Below are 18,594 nucleotides of genomic sequence, written 5' to 3' on the forward strand. Positions count from 1 at the left end.
TGGGTTGAGGAAGGAGTTAGATAAGTTCATGGAGGGTAGGTCCATCAATGGCAAATAGCCAAGATGGTTAAGGATGCAACCCCATGCTCTGAGTGTCCCTAAAACTCCAACAGCCAGATGCTGGGAATGGGCAACAGGGGATGGATCACTCAAAATTGCCCTATTCTCTTCGTTCCCTCTGAAGCATCTGGCACTGGCCACTGTCAGAGGCAGAATATTGGGCTAGATGAACCATTGGCCTGGCCCAGTGTGGCCATTCTTATGTAGCTTAAGATCATCTTTGGATCCTCTTCCCAGCTGCACTGAGCACTTCCTGGGGGCAGTGGAGTATCTGTCCCAATATCTTACACCTTTCCAAACTGACCCTGAACCTGCATGTTGAGACCTCTCCTTCAGCATATTGCAGCAAGCCCATCATTAAACAGCTTTCCCATTAACTAGACCGGAAATCAAGCAACACAAAAAACAAAGGAGAACAACATTCAAAAAGAGAGAGGAGAACAAACAGGTGGTAGAAACCTGACCTTTCTCCATGAGGTCAAATAGCTTTATTGTGATTAAACACTACAATACAGTATATGTCCATAAAAAAACTCTATAGTGTATATAAATTATTCCTTCCATTCAGCAATTCTTTTTTTGTTTTTTCAAATTTCCATTACAGCTTTGGTACAATGTGATTTTATTATATATTTTTTTTAAATACTTTTAGCTTCACAAACTCAACACAAAGTACAAAACTAATCCGAATCAGGGATATTACAATCTACACAGTGGTGTTCAGTGGTAGGAAAAAATCTTACCTCAATGAATTCATGTCACTAGCTAAGCTATAAAGGCATACCTAGCAGACATGACAAAATATGCACCATTAACCAGCAAACATCTTTTTAATTTAAGTTTTTTTACAGAATTCCAGCAGCAATCACTTGAGCACTGTCAATACTTATGTCCCCAACTGATTATCCTGTTGTGCTCCTCTTCATTTGAAGGCCATGAGTTATTTGTCAAATAATGCACCGCTATCCTTGTATATCCACACTAAGCCGCAGTATCAGTACTTGATCTGCCACCCTGGATTGTTAATACTTGCACAGTTTGTCCTGCAGCTGGCAGTGATAACTGGAACGTTATTGGAGGGGCAGTGTGGGGCAATCAACCTTAAGTTGTTCTGTGGGGTGGGAGGTATGACATTACAGTAAACAGGCATTCCAGTGGCTGTAATTGTTCCTTGACCTGATTGATTAGGTAGCATGATTGGTTGTTGATATGATTGTTGTGGCAGTCCTTGAGAACCCTGCGTCATTGGCACCTAGAAGACAGTATATGAAAAACAAATTGGTAAATTAGATCCAAATGAATTAAAGTATCCCCAGTGTATTCCGAATTGCCCATTCCCTTTTATTTTGATTTGCATGTTCAGTGTGTTTTACAGGGCATATCACTTTCTTCTGTTCAGAACTATCACAAAATCTACAGTTGATTAGCCATGGGTTGAGGAAGAAGCACTGGTCCACCAAGTTCATTTTGTACTGCTTATGCCAGGGGCGGACAACCTGAGCCTGAGAAGGAGCTAGAATTTACCAGTGTACATTGCCAAAGAGCCACAGTAATACGGCAGCAGCCCCCCATCTACCCCTGCCACTCCCAGCACCTCCCACCCACTGGCACCCCCACAGATCAGTGCTCCCCCTCCCTCCCTGCACCTCCCGATCAGCTGTTTTGTGGCATGCAGGAGGCGGGGGGGGGGGAGCAAGGGCACGGCAGGCTCAGGGGAGGGGGCAGAAAGGGGTAGAGTGGGGGGCAGGGCCTGTGGCAGAGCCAGGAGTTGAGCAGTGAGCACATTGGAAAGTTGGAGCCTGTAGCTCCAGCCCCGGAGTCGGTGCCTATTCAAGGAGCCGCATATTAACTTCTGAAGAGCCGCATGTGGCTCCAGAGCCACAGATCGGCCACCCCTGGTTTATGCAGCATAAAATAAACGTAAAGCTGCTGGAAAATCTCTGCTGACGTAAAGCTGGTGGTCCCCGGGAGTTTTACATCAGTGCTGCAAGTTTGCAGCTTTAACTTATGCCAGGGCTGGCCAGTTGCAAATCAGTTCTCCCTCTCCTCTGTTCTTGAGCAGAGCTGGAGAGTATTGGAGAAACAAGACCACAAACTATTTTGTTTCTGTTGAGCCAAAATCTCATCTGTTGAGTTTTGTGTTTGTAAAACCAGATGTGATTCTAAACGAACTTCTGTTCTGTTTGCACATGGACAAAAGGTTTTGGTGACACGTCTCATCCTTGTACTGGGAAAAACAAGGGTGTTATGAATCCTCTTCCTATTTTATGTAAGTTCAGGTGGGAGGCTAAAAGGAGGAAGGTTTTTTTCAATGGGGTTTTCACCCCACACTTGCCCTGCACAGATTAATGTGGACTAAGAAAGGGGCCAATTAACGAGACAGGCCATAGTTGAAGGGAATCAGTGGCTTAAGTAATCTCCTGACTGAATACTGAGGGCACCCAGCCGAGGAGGAATAAGGTGGGCTGGCTTTATAAAGGCAGGAAGTTGGCCACAGGGATTTTGTCTGCAGTCACTTTCTGGGTGAAGGATTTGGGGGCTACAGAGCCAAAGTAGGTTACAGTTACTCCCTGGGAGGAGGGAGTTTGGGGGCTGGCAAACCCAGAGAATTGGGGGAGCCAGAAGGTTAGGAAAGACTCTGGGAAAAGGCAATAATGGCCAGAATGGAACAGACCTTGGCTGCAAACTCAAGGATCCCCGACCTGAAACCTGGAGTAGAGGGTGGGCCTGGGCTCCCCTATCTGCCACTGAGGAAGTGTATGGGAAGACTGCCTGAGCCCGTTCATAGAGATGAGACTTTGATGACACGTGACCTAAGTTCCCTCTAAACTGTGCGGCACAGACGCTCAGGGTAGCAGTGGGGAGAGATGCCACTCCCCAAGCTCTGGACCTGCTGCGGTGTCACTCCCCTGGCCACGACCCGGCCCAGCCCAGCTGCCCCTCCCCCGAACCTATCGCGGCTGGGAGATCGGCGTCTCTTCCACGGCTGGGGGACAGGCGCCCCTCCCCGGCTCCAACCCAGCCCGGCCAAGGTGCTGCTGCGGGAAGAGAGAGCTGGGGGGGTCCTCTCCCACTGTAGCCCCAGAGAGTTCCACTGCACCCCAAACCCCTCATTCCCAGCCCAACCCCAGAGCCCAGACCCCGAGCAGAAGCCCTCAGCCCCCTGCACACCAATCCTCTGCCCCAGTCCTGAGCATCTCATCCCCGGCCCCACTCCAGAGCCCACGCCCCCACCTGGAGCCTGTACCCCCTGCACCCAGCCCTCTGCCCCAGCCCCACCCCAGAGCCCTCACCCCCCTGCACCCCAACCCTCTGCTCCAGCCCTGAGCCCCCTCCCACACTCCAAACCTCTCGGCCCCACCTATGTGCAGAATGAATTTTGTTATGTGCACCGATATGGAGGTGATGTGTGACACATCATCTCCATATTGGTGCACATAACAAAATTCATTCCACACATGGGTGGGAAAAATTAGAGGGCAGACTGCATGTGACTTGGGCGGAGGGCTGAGCCGTGAACACAAATCATCTTGCCTCGATGTGAGCCAGGAAATGAAGGCAGAGTGTGTGGTGAGAGGCAGAAAGGAGGTGTCGGACCTGGAATCAGCTTATCCCTGGAGTGACCAGGAGGAAGTGTACTAGCTGTGAGCAGACCCCATGACATGTTGATAAAAGGTTCCTATGTTAGCCCATTTCTATTACCATTGTATTGTGTAACTATAATTTGAATGGGTTAAAGATACTGGCTGAGATTTTCAAAGCCGCCTCACTATGTAGGCTATAACGCAGATTATACTAATCTGCGACATTGTCAGATCCTAGCTGGACCAAAATTTTCCAGGATCAGTGCGTGCAAAGGATCCACATAGGCTACACTCAGTGGTGAGCTGCAGCTGGTTCGCACCGGTTCGCGAGAACCGGTTGTTAAATTTAGAAGCCCGTTTAGAACCGGTTGTTCCTGGAGGGACAACTAGTTCCAAAAGGGCTTTTAAATTTAACAAGAGCTCCAGCAGCTCCCTACCCTTCCCCCGGCCCCAGCTCACCTTACTCCGCCTGCTCTTCTGAAGCTCCTCCGGCTTCTCCTCCCCCTCCCCAGCTTCCCGCGAATCAGCTGTTCGCGCGGGAAGCCTGGGAGGGCTGAGAAGGCTTCCACCAGGTGAGCTGGGGCCAGGGCACCAGTGGGAGGAGGGCTCCAGGTGCCACGCCGCCCGGCCAGGTCGCAGCCGGACCCTGGGGCCGGGTGGCGCGGCTCCTGCCCCCCCGGGTCCAGCTGCGACCTCGCCGGGCAGCGTGGCGCGGCTCCTGCCCGGCCCCCGGGTCAGGTGGGGTGGCGCGGCTCGGGTCCGGCCCCCGGGTCTGTCCGGGCAGCGCGGCTCCTGCCCCGGCCCCCGGGTCCATCTGTCCGGGCGGCGCGGCTCCTGCCCTGGGGCCGGCCCCGATGTCGGCCGGGTGGCTCCGGTCCCAGCCCCAGCCCAGCTGGGCCCCCACCTCCAGGCAGCGCGGTAAGGGGGCAGGGAGCGGGTGTTGGAAGAGGGCAGGGGAGTTGGGGGGGTGGATTAGTGTCAGAGCGGTCAGAGGGCAGGGAACAGGGGGATTGAACGGGGGGCAAGGGTCCTGGGGGGGGCAGTCAGGAAGGAGCAGGGGTTGGATGGGGCGGTGGGGGGCAGTTAGGGGTAGGGATTCCAGGGACAGTCAGGGGACAGAGGGAAGGGGTGGTTGGATGGTGTAGGGGTCCCGGGGTGCCATCAGGAATGAGAGAAGGGGTTGGATGGGGTGGCAAGGGGCAGTCAGGGGACAGGGAAGGGGGGTGGATAGGGCACGGGTCCCGGGGTGGAGGGCTGTCAAGGAACATGGGGGGGTTGGATGGGGCAGGAGTCCCCAGGGGAGGGCATGACCCCCTCATGGGGTGAGGAGAAGGGAACTGGTTGTTAATATTTTGGCAGCTCATCACTGGCTACACTTATATTATCTCACACTTCTGTCTTTAACCCAAGCACGGGGTCATTTACCCACAAACCTGGGGCTAAAGGACAGAAAAACAATTTCTACCAAACACTCATTCCCCTCCTCCTCTCCCCCCCTCCTAATTTCCAGCAGACTTATCCTTACACTTTAGGCAATAGGAACAGACTATGGGAAAGATGAGAGGCCTCGCAACCACCACATGCTTTTAAAATGAATTAATCTTCCTTTGGTTTTCTAAGAACTAGTGGAAAATAGAAGCATAGGCCCTCTCATCACCACACAGGCTCTCGTGGTACTTCAGTCAATCTAGCTGAAGCTGAGAGTCAAGAAATCTGTTTAAAATCAAGTTACTGCCTTTCTTCTCAAAGTCTAACAAACATAATTCCATATGGCTAGTCTGTCTACCAGTACATATAGCATAAAGTCTGTTTGACTCTGGGACAGTGTCCCCTTGTGAAGTGGCAGGAGCCTCCGCAGACATAGGTGCTGGAATGAGGGGTGCTGCCGCAACCCCTGGCTTGGAATGGATTCCATGATGTACAGGGTTTACAGTTTGGTTCAATGGTTCTCAGCACCTCTCCTATATAAAATGTCTCCGCATCCCTCTCCACAGATGAGTAATTTAAAACTGGATTAGACAAAGGACTCATATGCATTGTAGGGAACAACCTTGCATTGGCCTAGGGATGAAGAAAACAATTTCTCTCATGTTCTCTCTCACTTTCTAATTCCAGCTCCTCAGGGAAGGAACCAAATTTTCCTTTATATCCAATGCAGTGCTGACCAGTTCAACCATAATTAATATAATGATCACATCAGTGTAGTCTAATGTAGAATGAAAACGGAAGTACAAGGGAGGTTAAAGACAGCATGTAGTGTGCACTAGATTTGAGTCAGACATGTGCATAACGAGGACTGAAGCCAGAAATAGGCAGAGAAATACTTTTAAAAGACTAAAGCAAGACAGGTCACCCTCCATGACATGACATTATCATTTACTGTAAGTATATATTTTCAAAGAGAGAAATTAAGTACAGCTTGTAAGTACCTGATAAGACGACATGGCTGGATACTGAACCATCATGCCTTGCACCTGATTTCCCTGCTGATTATTCATCAGGTTCTGACTTTGGGGAGGTTGCTGCATTCCCATGAGTCCTTGGAACCCTTGTTGCTGATTAGTCAAGACAGGCTGATAACCTGGAAGAAACAATCATTTTCACTTGGCTATGAATCATCATTCATGGAGGCAAAACTTAAAGCCCTGTTTTAAAAAACTGGTTATCCCATCACATGTCCTGTGCAATCTCATCCCCTTTGAGAGAACCACTACCAGACATAAAAATCTAGGTGAATATAACGCTCAGGAATGGAGGCGAATTGACAGTTCTGGAAGGTAAAGTACTGTAGTTAGACACAGAACAGGGGCATCATGAGCAATGACAGTGTGAGTTTCCATACACTGTCCAGCTAATGTTCTTCAATCCTGAGCCACAGACATCCCTAAGGGACACTTAGCTGAAACCCCAGCATTTGACATAAGAACCTGAACAGATATGAGTTTTTAATGACTTTTGGCCACTTGGAGTTAAATCCTAGACCCACTGAATTCAATAGAAAAAATCCCATTGACTTAAAGGGAGCCAGGATTTCACCTTTAGTTTCTAATCACAAAGTCCTCACTCAGGCAACATTGCCACTGAAGTTAATGGAAGTTTTTGCCTAAATAAGGACAGTGGTTTGTGCTCTTGTCCTGGCTCCTAAACAATGTGAAAAGCTCCTTGTTGTGTTACCTATTCCATGAGCCATCAAGTCTCTAACAAAGTGTGAAGATACTAGCAGAAGTGAGAACGGGAAAACAATTTTTATCACTACACACACACATCTCTGCTTCCTTATGAGGTTTATCACTATAAGGTTCCCTCTAATTTATGGCTAGTGCATGCTGATGCTCATATTTTGCCCTAGTGACTTATTCAGTGCCTAGGAAAGAGAATTTTCGAATAATTTCAAGACAGGCACTATCTGGGGTTCTTCACTGTGCTCCAGTGTAAATAAAGCCAAGGTACAACTGACCAAGAAAGGCAGCATAAAGAGAGGAAAAATGACTTCTGCTTCCAGTTACTATCAGCTTTGCATGCAAAGCCACCACAATGCGACAGGTCTGAAAATTTCGATTGGGACTGCTCCTTTTGTAATGTGCTGTCCCTTTATGGGTAAGCGAGTGGGGCTGAGAGCTCTGCAGTGAGTAGCAGCATGGAAAGGAGGGAAGGAAGAGAATTAGCTGTGACCAGTGGCAGTCTTAGGAGATAGTATGTGCCAGTGTCAGTGGTTTCACCAGTACCATTTGAACAAGGGGACTGGGGAGTTTTATTGAAGAGAGAGGGCCTGCCTGCAGTAAAGATTGGAGGTGGATGGACATGTTGCACAGAAACCAGGTGTGGAGAACATAGAAGGATCCCAGCCCTACAATATATCTCCAGCGAAGGAAAAGTTGTAAATCTGAGCTTATTTTTTCTTAACAATACCTCTTCATCTCTAGTTTTGTTGTTTAACATTCAGTTATGCATAGCACAGCACTCTCTACTTTGTGGTGGTCGTCTCTGAATAAGCATACTTCAGGCAAATAAGAGTTATTACAGAGAGCAAATACTGTGTTATTTCCATGTGACAATATAAGTGTCACATCTGCTCAATTTATATTCATGAATACAGTGCATTTTTCATTATACTCCACAAATTGGAAATCATCATCTGGGCATTTCTTGATTATATAAAGAAATATAAAGTAACCAACGGCACTGTATATGCCATATCATTGTGTGCTGATAGTTTTCCTCTTAAGATTTTTATACAGGAGAAATATATGGCACCTCTGACCAGAATTTTTGGCTTGCTTCCCATTAAAAATGTTTTCCCAATAGATATGAGATCAGCATTTCCAGTAAATCTAACTTGATGAAAAAGAATTAATTCCCTGGGCGACAAATTAATTTGGCTGGATTACAGCATCATCTCTCTCTCAAATGCACTGGGATTGTTAGACTCTAATTTGCTGCTTTTCCACAAACCTGGTGTCAGCATATTGCCTAGTCCTGTAAATTATCAACATCATAAATGTGAAACACTGAAACTAAGTTTGCACAAGACGTGTGTGTGTGTGTGTGTCTGTGTGTGTGTGTGTTTCACATCCTCTTCTGCCCCTGCATCTCCCTTATTTGGAGTGATGTCACACATTAAAAAGCCTAGCATTACACATCTGGGATTTGAAGGACTGAGCTAAAACATGTGGAATCACTTAAAAGTGGGAGCAGAATTCTCTGTAATAAATCAGATCCCACCCCACCTAACATCCCATCACAGGCCACTGGGCATATTTACCGCTAATAGTCAAAGATCAATTAATTGCCAAAATTAGGCTCTCCCATCATACCATCCCCTCCATAAACGTATCAAACTTGAAGCCAGATATATCTTTTGCCCCCACTACTCCCCTTTGAAGGCTGTTCCAGAACTTCACTCCTCTGATTTCAAGTCTAAACCTTCATCTAATTTCAAGTCTAAACTTCCTGATGGCCAGTTTATATCCATTTGTTTTTGGGTCCACATTGGTACTGAGCTTAAATAATTCCACTCCCTCCCTTGTATTTATCCCTCTGATATGTTTATAGAGAGCAATCATATCTCCCCTCAGCCTTCTTTTGGTTAGGCTAAACAAGCCGAGCTCTTTGAGTCTCCTTTCATAAGACAGGTTTTCCATTCCTCGGATCATCCTAGCAGCCCTTCTCTGTGCCTGTTCCAGTTTGAATTCATCCTTCTTAAACATGGGAGACCAGAACTGCACACAGTATTCCAGATGAGGTCTCACCAGTGCCTTGTATAATGGTACTAACACCTCCTTATCTCTACTGGAAATACTTCACCTAATGCATCCCAAGACCGCATTAGCTTTTTTCATGGCCATATCACATTGGCGGCTCATAGTGATCCTGTGATCAACCAATACTCCGAGGTCCTTCTCCTCCACTGTTACTTCTAACAGATGAGTCCCCAGTTTATAACAAAAAATCTTGTTATTAATCTCTAAATGCATGACCTTGCACTTTCCACTATTAAATTTCATCTTATTACTATTACTCCACTTTACAAGGTCTTCCAGATCTTCCTGTATGATATCCCGGTACTTCTCTGTATTGGCAATACCTCCTAGCTTTGTGTCATCCACAAACTTTATTAGCACACTCCCACATTTTGTGCCGAGGTCAGTAATACAAAGATTAAATAAGATTGGTCCCAAAACCGATCTCTGAGGAACTCCACTAGTAACCTCCCTCCAGCCTGCCAGTTCACCTTTCAGTATGACCCGTTGTAGTCTCCCCTTTAACCAGTTCCTTATCTACCTTTCAATTTTCATATTGATCCCCATCTTTTCTCCAATTTAACTAATAATTCCCCATGTGGAACCGTATCAATACCTTACTGAAATCAAGGTAAATTAGATCCACTGCATTTCCTTTATCTAAAAAATCTGTTGCCTTCTCAATTAAGGAGATCAGGTTGGTTTTGCATCATTGAATGTTTGACTAGGTACACAGAAAATGTAGTATTTTAATGGGTCTTATTCCCAGAGGAGACGACAACTAGAAGTCTAAAACCACTACAGTTTTGGGGCGGCACTGGTGATGAGAGGCAGTGGAAAAAAGATGCTTGCTTCACCAAGCCTTATTTTGTTGCTCCCACGATATTCTACCTGGGCTTGATTTAAATCTCAGTGACTTCCTTGGGAGTTGGATCATATCCTGTACCTTGCTCTCAGAATAAATGTGTATGACTGTGATCTAGCCCATTAAAAATTTTATTTGAAAAGGCTAAAGTGTGCTCTTGATATGCACATACAACTTCCATTGATTCCAACTGGAGCTGTTTGCTTGGACTAAGGGAACAATATGACATTTATGTGTTTTTCCTTTTGAAAACACTTCTATTTTTCACTATCTCTTGGCAGACCTTTTGTGTGTCAAGATATCAGGAACAGCTGCATTGTATGTAACAAATACAATACACTCTCATGGCAATTAGATATTCAACTATGGATTTCAGATTTGGCAGAGAGATTCCATTTTCTATTACCATGAAAAAGACAATCCAAAAGCCCTCATCTTACCTGAATATGTTCAAAAGCAGAGATGCTTCTTCAGTATTTATACAAGCCCGGGATACAGTACTGTGGTTATGAGCACCACGGAAAAACCTACATATCTTATTCCACAACATATTGCAGGACAAACAAATTAATGTGGGAATCTTTAGCATCACACTCTCTCAAAATTATGGTGTTCGTGATTCTGAAATATTGTTTCCTTATCTTCTTTTTTCCTGTTTCCACTTCACACTCTCAGGCAAAGTCTCAAGGCGGGAATGCTAGGTCACCACATCACAAAGAGAATCTGCATCAAGCTCGAAAGCAACACTGCTGCTATGAAAAACCATTAAAACCTACCACTACTTCTGTGGCCTTGTGGCCTTTAAAGGGCATTAAACTGTATGTTATTTTTTTTGTAAGTGTGGAATATGATCCTGCATTGTTCCAGGGAAACAAGGTAGAAATGAAATATCTGAATTCATATGCTGACAGACAGCTAGTCTCTGTCTGACACATAAAAAACATTCAGAAGTTCTGTGGAAAAGAGCCTAAGTGTATATATTGGTGTATATATTGGTGTAACTCAGCATGTAAGTTACTCCAATTTGAGCCCTCTTCTACCCATTTACTTACATGTAAACTATACCCCCTTGCACATCACCTATGAATCTGGCCCATGTTGATCTTCAAGGAAACCACATCCTCTGCAAAACTGAATTCCTCCTCATGGCAGTGTAAATGACACAAGTTGCCCAGGTCAATTTCTTCTCTAAGTTTTGCATTTGTGGATTGGCACAACTTGCACAGTGGGGATGATTCCCTCCTTTGTTCAATGTTCACTGTTGTGGGTTGGTGTCTGCATCCCCTTACTGCACAGTGGCCAGGTGGGCTCTGGCATGGGGAAAGGATGAAGATGGGATATTTCAGATTCTGTGTAACAGAGCTTTAATTTATCACCTTCTCAGTGAGAACACGCAACTACATTATCCTAGCAAATCTTTTCTTTGGGGGGGTGGGAGGGGAAATGGGGGATGGAATATCAGAGATTGCTATTCTACAATACTATTTATTTTATGCATACAGCAGCAGTTTCAATCCTGCATTCAATGTTGCCACACTTTTGACATACTATTTATTTTTAGATGAAAATGAAAAAGACCACAGTGTTGTGAAAATGGGACCAGAAACTGACTGTACTGCACGAAAAGTATCACATTACTGGGTAGAGGAGACCATATTCAGACTGGATGGATTCTAGGAGATCAGTAAAGGACAGGAAGTGGAACCATGCCTTTTGCAGCAATAGTTTTTCTTCAGACTTGCTCTTTTGCTCATTAGCTTTCATACTACATAAAGTGTATTCCTTAAAAGCCTCTTTACTGTCCCCTGAGAACATACATACGTGGGTTATTTTCTAATGGCAATACACATCAGATGAACTATCCTATTACGGCAAGCTCCAGGGCCTCTTTATTGCAATTATATCATCCTGCTCCATGTTATCTCTGCTACAAAGGAGGATTTTTAAAATCAGGGCAAACATGAGAGACATTGTTAAACAACCAGAGGAATGAACCGTGCATGGAATTTCAATGAATGCCTCAGAGGGAAAAGGAGCCTTGGATTCCAGTCTAAATGGAAGAGGCTGTCATACTGTTGAGGTAATTCTCTGAACCTTTATGGCCCATGTCACCTGCTGACAGATAACTTAAACATCCCAGAGGGAGACAGATTACATGAAAGGCCCACAAATGTTTTAATTTCTTAATGAGGATACAGAGCTTAAAAGATAAAATGCAGTGATCTCACACCTCTGCCAGCAACATAAACCAGAAGTATGATTAAAACAAGTTTGGTGCTCAACTGGTCTTAGTGGACATCCTTTATGAGTAACATGCCCCTCTTTGGAAGGACTCCTTCCTTACTCCTAGATTCAGAATTGTGGCAAAGATCAGCAGGGTAGCTTTATAAGTATATCAAGTGAAAAAACACACCCCTGAGCGACATAAGTTTCGCCGACAAAAGTGGTAGTGTGCACAGCATTATGTTGGCGGGACAGCTTCTCCCACCGACACAGCTACTGCCGCTCACCGGGGATGGTTTATGTTGATGGCAGAGCTTTCTCTTGTTAGCGCAGAGTGGCTACACAAGGGATCTTGCAGAGGCACAGCTGCATCGGTACAGCTGCACCGCTGTTAGCTCTCTAGTGTAGACACAGCCTTAGCCTTTAGATAAGGAGGGTTTTGGTTGGCAAGTGTCTGAACTGCAGACTTTGCTCTACTCCCACATGAACTGGGCTCTTGCAACTAAGTAGCATTATTGATGTCAATGTATAAATTCACAAAGTGTTTTGCAGGAAGTAGTTTTAGCACTCACTAGTCTTTCCCCATCCCACACCCAGACGTGCCAGAGAGAATTCTCAGTGCTGTAATGAACCAAGCCTTTGTAATTTAAATCAAGAAAAATTCATTCTCCGAGCAATTCAACAGAAACCTGATAGGATCACATTCTCATGAGAGATTTAGTTATGATTAAAGACAGCAGAACCCAAGGAGGTGATATTCTAGTACTACACATCCCTCCGCTTATCCCCTCCTTTTTCAGAAATGGAAATAAATTACTAACTGGTCAGTTTTATGGGGATACATCTCCCTCCTTGTGAAAGGGATTTGACTGGTAATTAGGAAGTAGGCAATCAGTTGCCAGCCAGCCTCTCTCTCAAACACACATACATTCCTCTCATAACTGTGAAAAGGTTAGCTAGAAATGCAGGAGATGATCAGCCCCTTTTCCTGTGAAACAGGATTTCCCATTAACTTTTCTGGGACCTACTGAAAGATGTGTGTCATCACACAGACTTTCTAGGGGACCTGACTAGAGATTTGCAGCCACTGCATTATATGACATTGCTGGTGGCCTTAGATAAACATCCACTGAGATACTCCCAAAGAAGATCCAACCAACTCACTACAACTGGCATCAGGAAAATTTGGAAAGAAGCAAGTTGTTGTTATCTCTAGCCTGCTTCTTGCTAGGAAGTTATCTCTAGCCTGCTTCTTGCTTGCATATATATACCTGCCCCTGGAAATTTCCACTACATGCATCCGATGAAGTGGGTATTTACCCACGAAAGCTCATGCTCCAATACGTCTGTTAGTCTATAAGGTGCCACAGGACTCTTTGTAGTGATAAGGAAATTCTTCTATTCCATCAATAAGTAGGAAGGATTAAAAAGCTACTCTAAAAGTTACACATATTAAAATCAGCAGGACCAGCTAACTTGCACACAACAGTTACAAAAGAACCGGCCTAGGAGCTCTCTGATCCATTAATGATGATATTTAACAAATCTTGGAATGTTGGAGAAGTTCCAGAGGACTGGAAAAAAGCTAAAGTTGTGCCTCTATTTAAAAAAGGACATACAGGATCATTCAGCTAAGTATAGGTCAGTTAGCTTGACTCTGACCCTAGGCAAAGGTAACATGGTTTTATAGAAAATAGATCTCGTGTGTCAAAAAACCTAGTACAATTTATAATGAGATTACAAGTTTGGTTAAGATAACCATTGATGTCATGTACCTAGAATTCAATAGGTATGTGACTTAGTCCCATACGACATTCTGATAAAAAATGAGCACTATACAAAATCAAAGTAGTACATATTAAATGGATTTAAAACTGGCTAACTGACAGATCTCAAAAAGTAACTGCACATGGGGATCGTCAGTGGAGATTTTGTTTTGTTTATTTTTCCTCGGTTTAAGCAGGGGTCTGTTTGTGGCCTATTGCTATTCAATATCTTTATCAATGATCTAGAAGAAAATATAAAATCATTGCTGGCAAAATTTGAAGATGATACCAAAATTGGAGTGGTAAACAATGACAGGTCAGTAATACAGGCCAAGCTGGATCACTTGGGCTCATTTGAACAATATGCATTTAATACAACTAAATGCAAGGTCATACATCTAGGAACAAAGAATGTACAGGTCACACTTATAAGATAGAGGACAGTATCCTGGAATACAATGACACTGAGAAGGACGTAGGGGTCATGGTAGACAACGGACAGAACATGAGCTGTGAGTGCAATGCTATAGCTAAGAGAGTGAATGTAACCCTCGGGTGCATAAGCAGGAAAATATCAAGCTGGAGGTGGCATTAACTCTCTACATGCATTAATAAGACCATCATTGGATTACTATGTCCAGTTCTGGTGCCCACACTTCAAAAAGGTTGTTGAAAAGCTGGAAAGGGAAAGAGCAACAAAAATGGTTTGAGGTCTGAAATACATGCCTTATAGTGAGAGAGACTTAAGGAGCTCAATCTACTTAGTTTATCCAAGAGAAGACTCAGATGTAGCTTGTATTAAAATGCATGTTGTTCAAATGAGCCCATTTTACCAAACAATCCAGCTCGATCCGTATCACTCACCTGTCTTTATCATTATGCAACTTGATTAAAGTCTATAGGTACCTACATGGGGAAGAGATTTCTGATAGTAGACAGCTCTTTAATTTAGCAGACAAAGGCAAAAGAGATCCAACGGCTGGAAACTGAAGCTAGACAAATGAGGAATAGAAATAAGTTGCAAATTTGGGACAGGGAAGGTAAGTAAGCATTGGAATAACTTCCCTAGGGATAAGGCAGATTCTCCATCACCTGAAATCCTTAAATCAAAGCTGCATATCTTTCTAAGGGCCATGCTCTAGATTAAACAGAGGTCATAGGCTTAATGCGGCTATCGCTGGTTCTATAGCCTGTGTTATGCAGGATGTCAGACTAGATGATCAGTCTCTTCAGGCCTTAAAATCTATGAAAATCGGGGTTGGCCATTTAGCACTTATTACATCCCTAAACTTCCAAAGACAAGGATCATTGAGATGCGTGCGAGAGATTCCAATGCTAATAAATAACAATGCATCTACTTCCTAAATTGTCCATTACTGGACACAGCAGAGAGGGGGAACCACCAGGGACATTGGTGCAGATCCCTGATCCCACACTGCCTAGCCCCACTGTAAGATGGAGCAGCCAATGGTGCCACAATCTTTCTTCCCTGGCTCCTTCCCTTCACCCCATGTCACCATCACCTTGAAAATTCCCAGGTTTTGTTAGGCTGTTTTAAAAATTAAATAAAAAACAAACACCACCACAAAAGCTGACATGAGTAGTATCTAAGGGTAAGTGTGACTGTAATTCTGCCCCCTAACAATGGAACCTTATAATTCTTGTACTGAGTTTGTAATTACAGAAGGCCAAGGCCATGGCAGCACTATGACTCTATACTGCAGTCATCAGCTTGAACAGAAATACAGTGTAAAGACCATCACGACACAAGACACATGACAAGACACAATGACTAATACACTTGTTACCCTCTGTCTACAGTAAACAGTGATCCCTTTGACAGGACAAAAATGCGCAGACACATACAGAAAGGTTTGTGTCCCTAAGAACTCCTCCATGCCACCTGGCAAAGGGTTCACTGTTCTGTAATGGTAGCCCCCTGACTGGCCTGACAGTACACCCCACACACTGATATCATAGTACTGATCTATAAAGAATGCCATGGGAGATCTTAAATGAAAGACAAGATCATGCTGGTCATTAATATCATTGTGGAATATATGTATGGATGATATTTAAAAAGTTATGTCTATATACTGATAATATGTCCTTATAGTTTGTATCAAGGTGTTACTACCCAGAGAGGTGAAAAACTGGTTTTGCCAGATAAGAGGATGTATATTCACCTATGTGCCTAGGTACATATGTAGATTAGGTATTGTAAGGCAAAACAATGGAAGCCCTATTTACATACAAGTCAGGAGGGGGGGATGGAAAGTCAAAAGGAAGGGAAGAACAGTGGGGGGAAAGAGCTTTGTCTAGAGGAGCATTTCAAAGGTTTAGTGGACTATAACTGGAGGATAGGGTCAGCACCTTTTACCTTTCACTGAGGGAGCAAAAAGACAGTGTTTTTTGAATCCATAAATGGCGGATCCCAGCCATGTGGGTTGATGATTCTAGGAGATTGCTTTAGCTGAGAAACTAACTTAGACAAGGATTTTAGCTTGTTAAAATTAAGTTAGACTCTAAGATGCATGTTCTACTTTTGTTTTAATCTGTAACCATTTCTGTTTCCACTCATTGTCCTTACTCACTCTCTTAAATCTTAATCTTTGATAATAAACTTCTGATTGTTTCACTATAAATATATCACAGTGCCGTGATGTTATAAAGGAGCTGATCCTGAGTTGTAGCAAGCAAGCTGTGTGTATTCTCTTCCCTTGGGAATTTCTGTGAATGTCCAGTGGCAGGGGCTGGACACGCTATAAGGGAGCACTTTCAGAGGGGCTCAGGGATAGGGTGTATGCCTATTTTTAACCTGCAAAGCGAAGTAAGAGCTGGCAGAGGCCTGAGGAGTTTGGTTGGTTGGCTAACAAGCTGCTGGTGGTTAGGGAGCTGACAACCAATTAAGAACAAGCAAGTCTCTCTCTTGTTGAGGCAAGGGGTAACAGGGTAATTCACAGTTCTGGGCACCCCAAGATAAGATCCCAAAGGGTAAATAAATCAAGGCATAGAAAGTTCCATATTCATACTGTGTCCTCTAAAGAGATAACAGGCACGTGAGTAAGACAGGAAGCTCTTTTCCTTCCTGGTTTTGGAGCATGGTAATTGTCAGCCTATAAAAGAAAGAGATTTCCTTGGTTCAGAGCTGTATTGTGTAGAGACCTGAAGAAAGAGGAAAGGTATCTAGTCTACACACAGTTCTAAAAAAGACTGACAAATTTGCTCTCACACATGCAATTCTCACAAAGAAAAGCAATTTTCTTGTACACTGCTCAACATATTACGTTTAGAGTGGTTTCACTCTTTCCTGAATTATGTAATAGACTTTGGTGGCTTTTTGGGAACTGTAGCAGGGTGGTTACCCCGCTCCTGCCCTTAAGGGCTTAAAACAGCCCTGGGAGAGGGCTGTGGCAGGGAAAGCATCTAATAGGCTGATTGGGGAAGCAGCCGCAGCTGGGCCACGCCCCAATCAGGCCTCAGCTGGCCCTATATAAGAGGCTGGGAGCCAGGAGCTCAGCAGTCTCCCTCTAGCTGTAGCGGGAGATGGACCAGACCAGACCAGCGGAGCTGGGGAGGCTCCAGCCTGGAAAGCCCCAGGCTGTGGCCTAGCATAAGGCAAATATGTACTAGGAGTTGCAGAGGGCAGCCCACAGGTAGGCAAAGGCAGCAGATCTAAACCCAACCTTGCCCGTGATGAGTAGGCTGATACTGCAGTCTGTCCCAGGGCATGGGGGCTAGACAATAACTGGCAGTAGCCTTATACTGAGGTTAGGTGGGGATAGTGGGTGGAGGCTCCCCAGGGAGGGGAGACCCTGAGAGAAAGGGGTTACTGTCAGGGGGGCAGCACCCCAGATAATGGGGCACCGGGTCTGGGAGGGACATGGGGGGCCAAGCGGCAGTGGCCTGCAGAGGGTGCTCTGGAGGCTGGATGAGCTAATTCCCAGAGACAACCAGCAGGAGGTGCTGCAGGGGTGAGTCCTGCTCCCTACAGAAACCATTTTTTCCTTATGTAGTTGGTATCGAGCTTGGCAAGTTTCACCAAAATCTGACTGTAAAATTAAGCTAATTCTGATTTTAGACTCACTCCAGAATGACTGTAGTTTGGAATGCTCCCATAGAAGCTATACTAATTAATATCTCCATGCTGCTGTGGCATTTCCAGTATGTGTCTGAAGCCCTAAACTACATCTTGCAGATCTGAACAGGAATTCAGTATGCCTTGTGAACAATTTTGTAGTTTAATCTTAGATCTGAAATCCAGGGATGCCTTTTGGATTTGCTGAAAACCAGACCTGCTGCAGATGTTCAATCTACTCCAAATGTATCTGCCTTCTATGCCCTGTTAGACTTAATATTTGTATTCAACTGCATGGTGACTCAGACAGTTTGTGGGTGCAAATTTTGACACTTTGTGAACTGGAACGATAATTGTGTAGTGATTTACTACCTCCTAAATATATTGGCATGTTTTACATTTATCTGAATTTTATATACACAAGGAAGAAAAAAAAAGGCCTATACTTGAAACTCAGGTGTCCTGACAACAATTTTACGGATAATCCATGTAAGGATTCCACCCATCAGCATAACACACACAAAAAATTAGCACATCAGTCAGCAAATACAGCAGCAAAATAGATACCCAACTACTCCATCCTAAGACCCAGGCCCTCAGCCTTACCCACAAGCCCTATCAAATAGATGGCTTACATAGTTATTTTTTTTTTCACCAAAAGGTACCTTTTATCTTAAAAGGTGCTGCATCCCTGCAGTGAGGTTTACAGGAGTCTGTGTGGGGATTCTGATAACTTTCTCCAACTCTGTACAGCTAAGCATATCAGTAGTTTCAAATT

The 18,594-nt window shown here is 44.6% G+C and overlaps 1 protein-coding gene across 9 annotated transcripts in view; it reads right to left on the bottom strand.

The window, feature by feature from the left end:
* Positions 1–586: 586 nt before the first annotated feature.
* The window catches only part of ARPP21 (cAMP regulated phosphoprotein 21), a 185,764-nt gene continuing 167,756 nt past the window's right edge, over positions 587–18,594 (bottom strand). For all 9 annotated transcript variants that reach the window (XM_045006977.1, XM_045006971.1, XM_045006972.1 and 6 more), the window contains 2 exons: positions 6,074–6,225; positions 587–1,312 (listed from right to left, as the gene is read on the bottom strand). In XM_045006977.1, coding sequence (XP_044862912.1) covers positions 1,055–1,312; positions 6,074–6,225 — 410 coding nt within the window. In that variant the 3' untranslated portion in view covers positions 587–1,054. The remainder of the gene's footprint in view (positions 1,313–6,073; positions 6,226–18,594) is intronic.

Source organism: Mauremys mutica, chromosome 2 (assembly GCF_020497125.1).
Source record: "Mauremys mutica isolate MM-2020 ecotype Southern chromosome 2, ASM2049712v1, whole genome shotgun sequence".
NCBI lineage: Eukaryota > Metazoa > Chordata > Testudines > Geoemydidae > Mauremys > Mauremys mutica.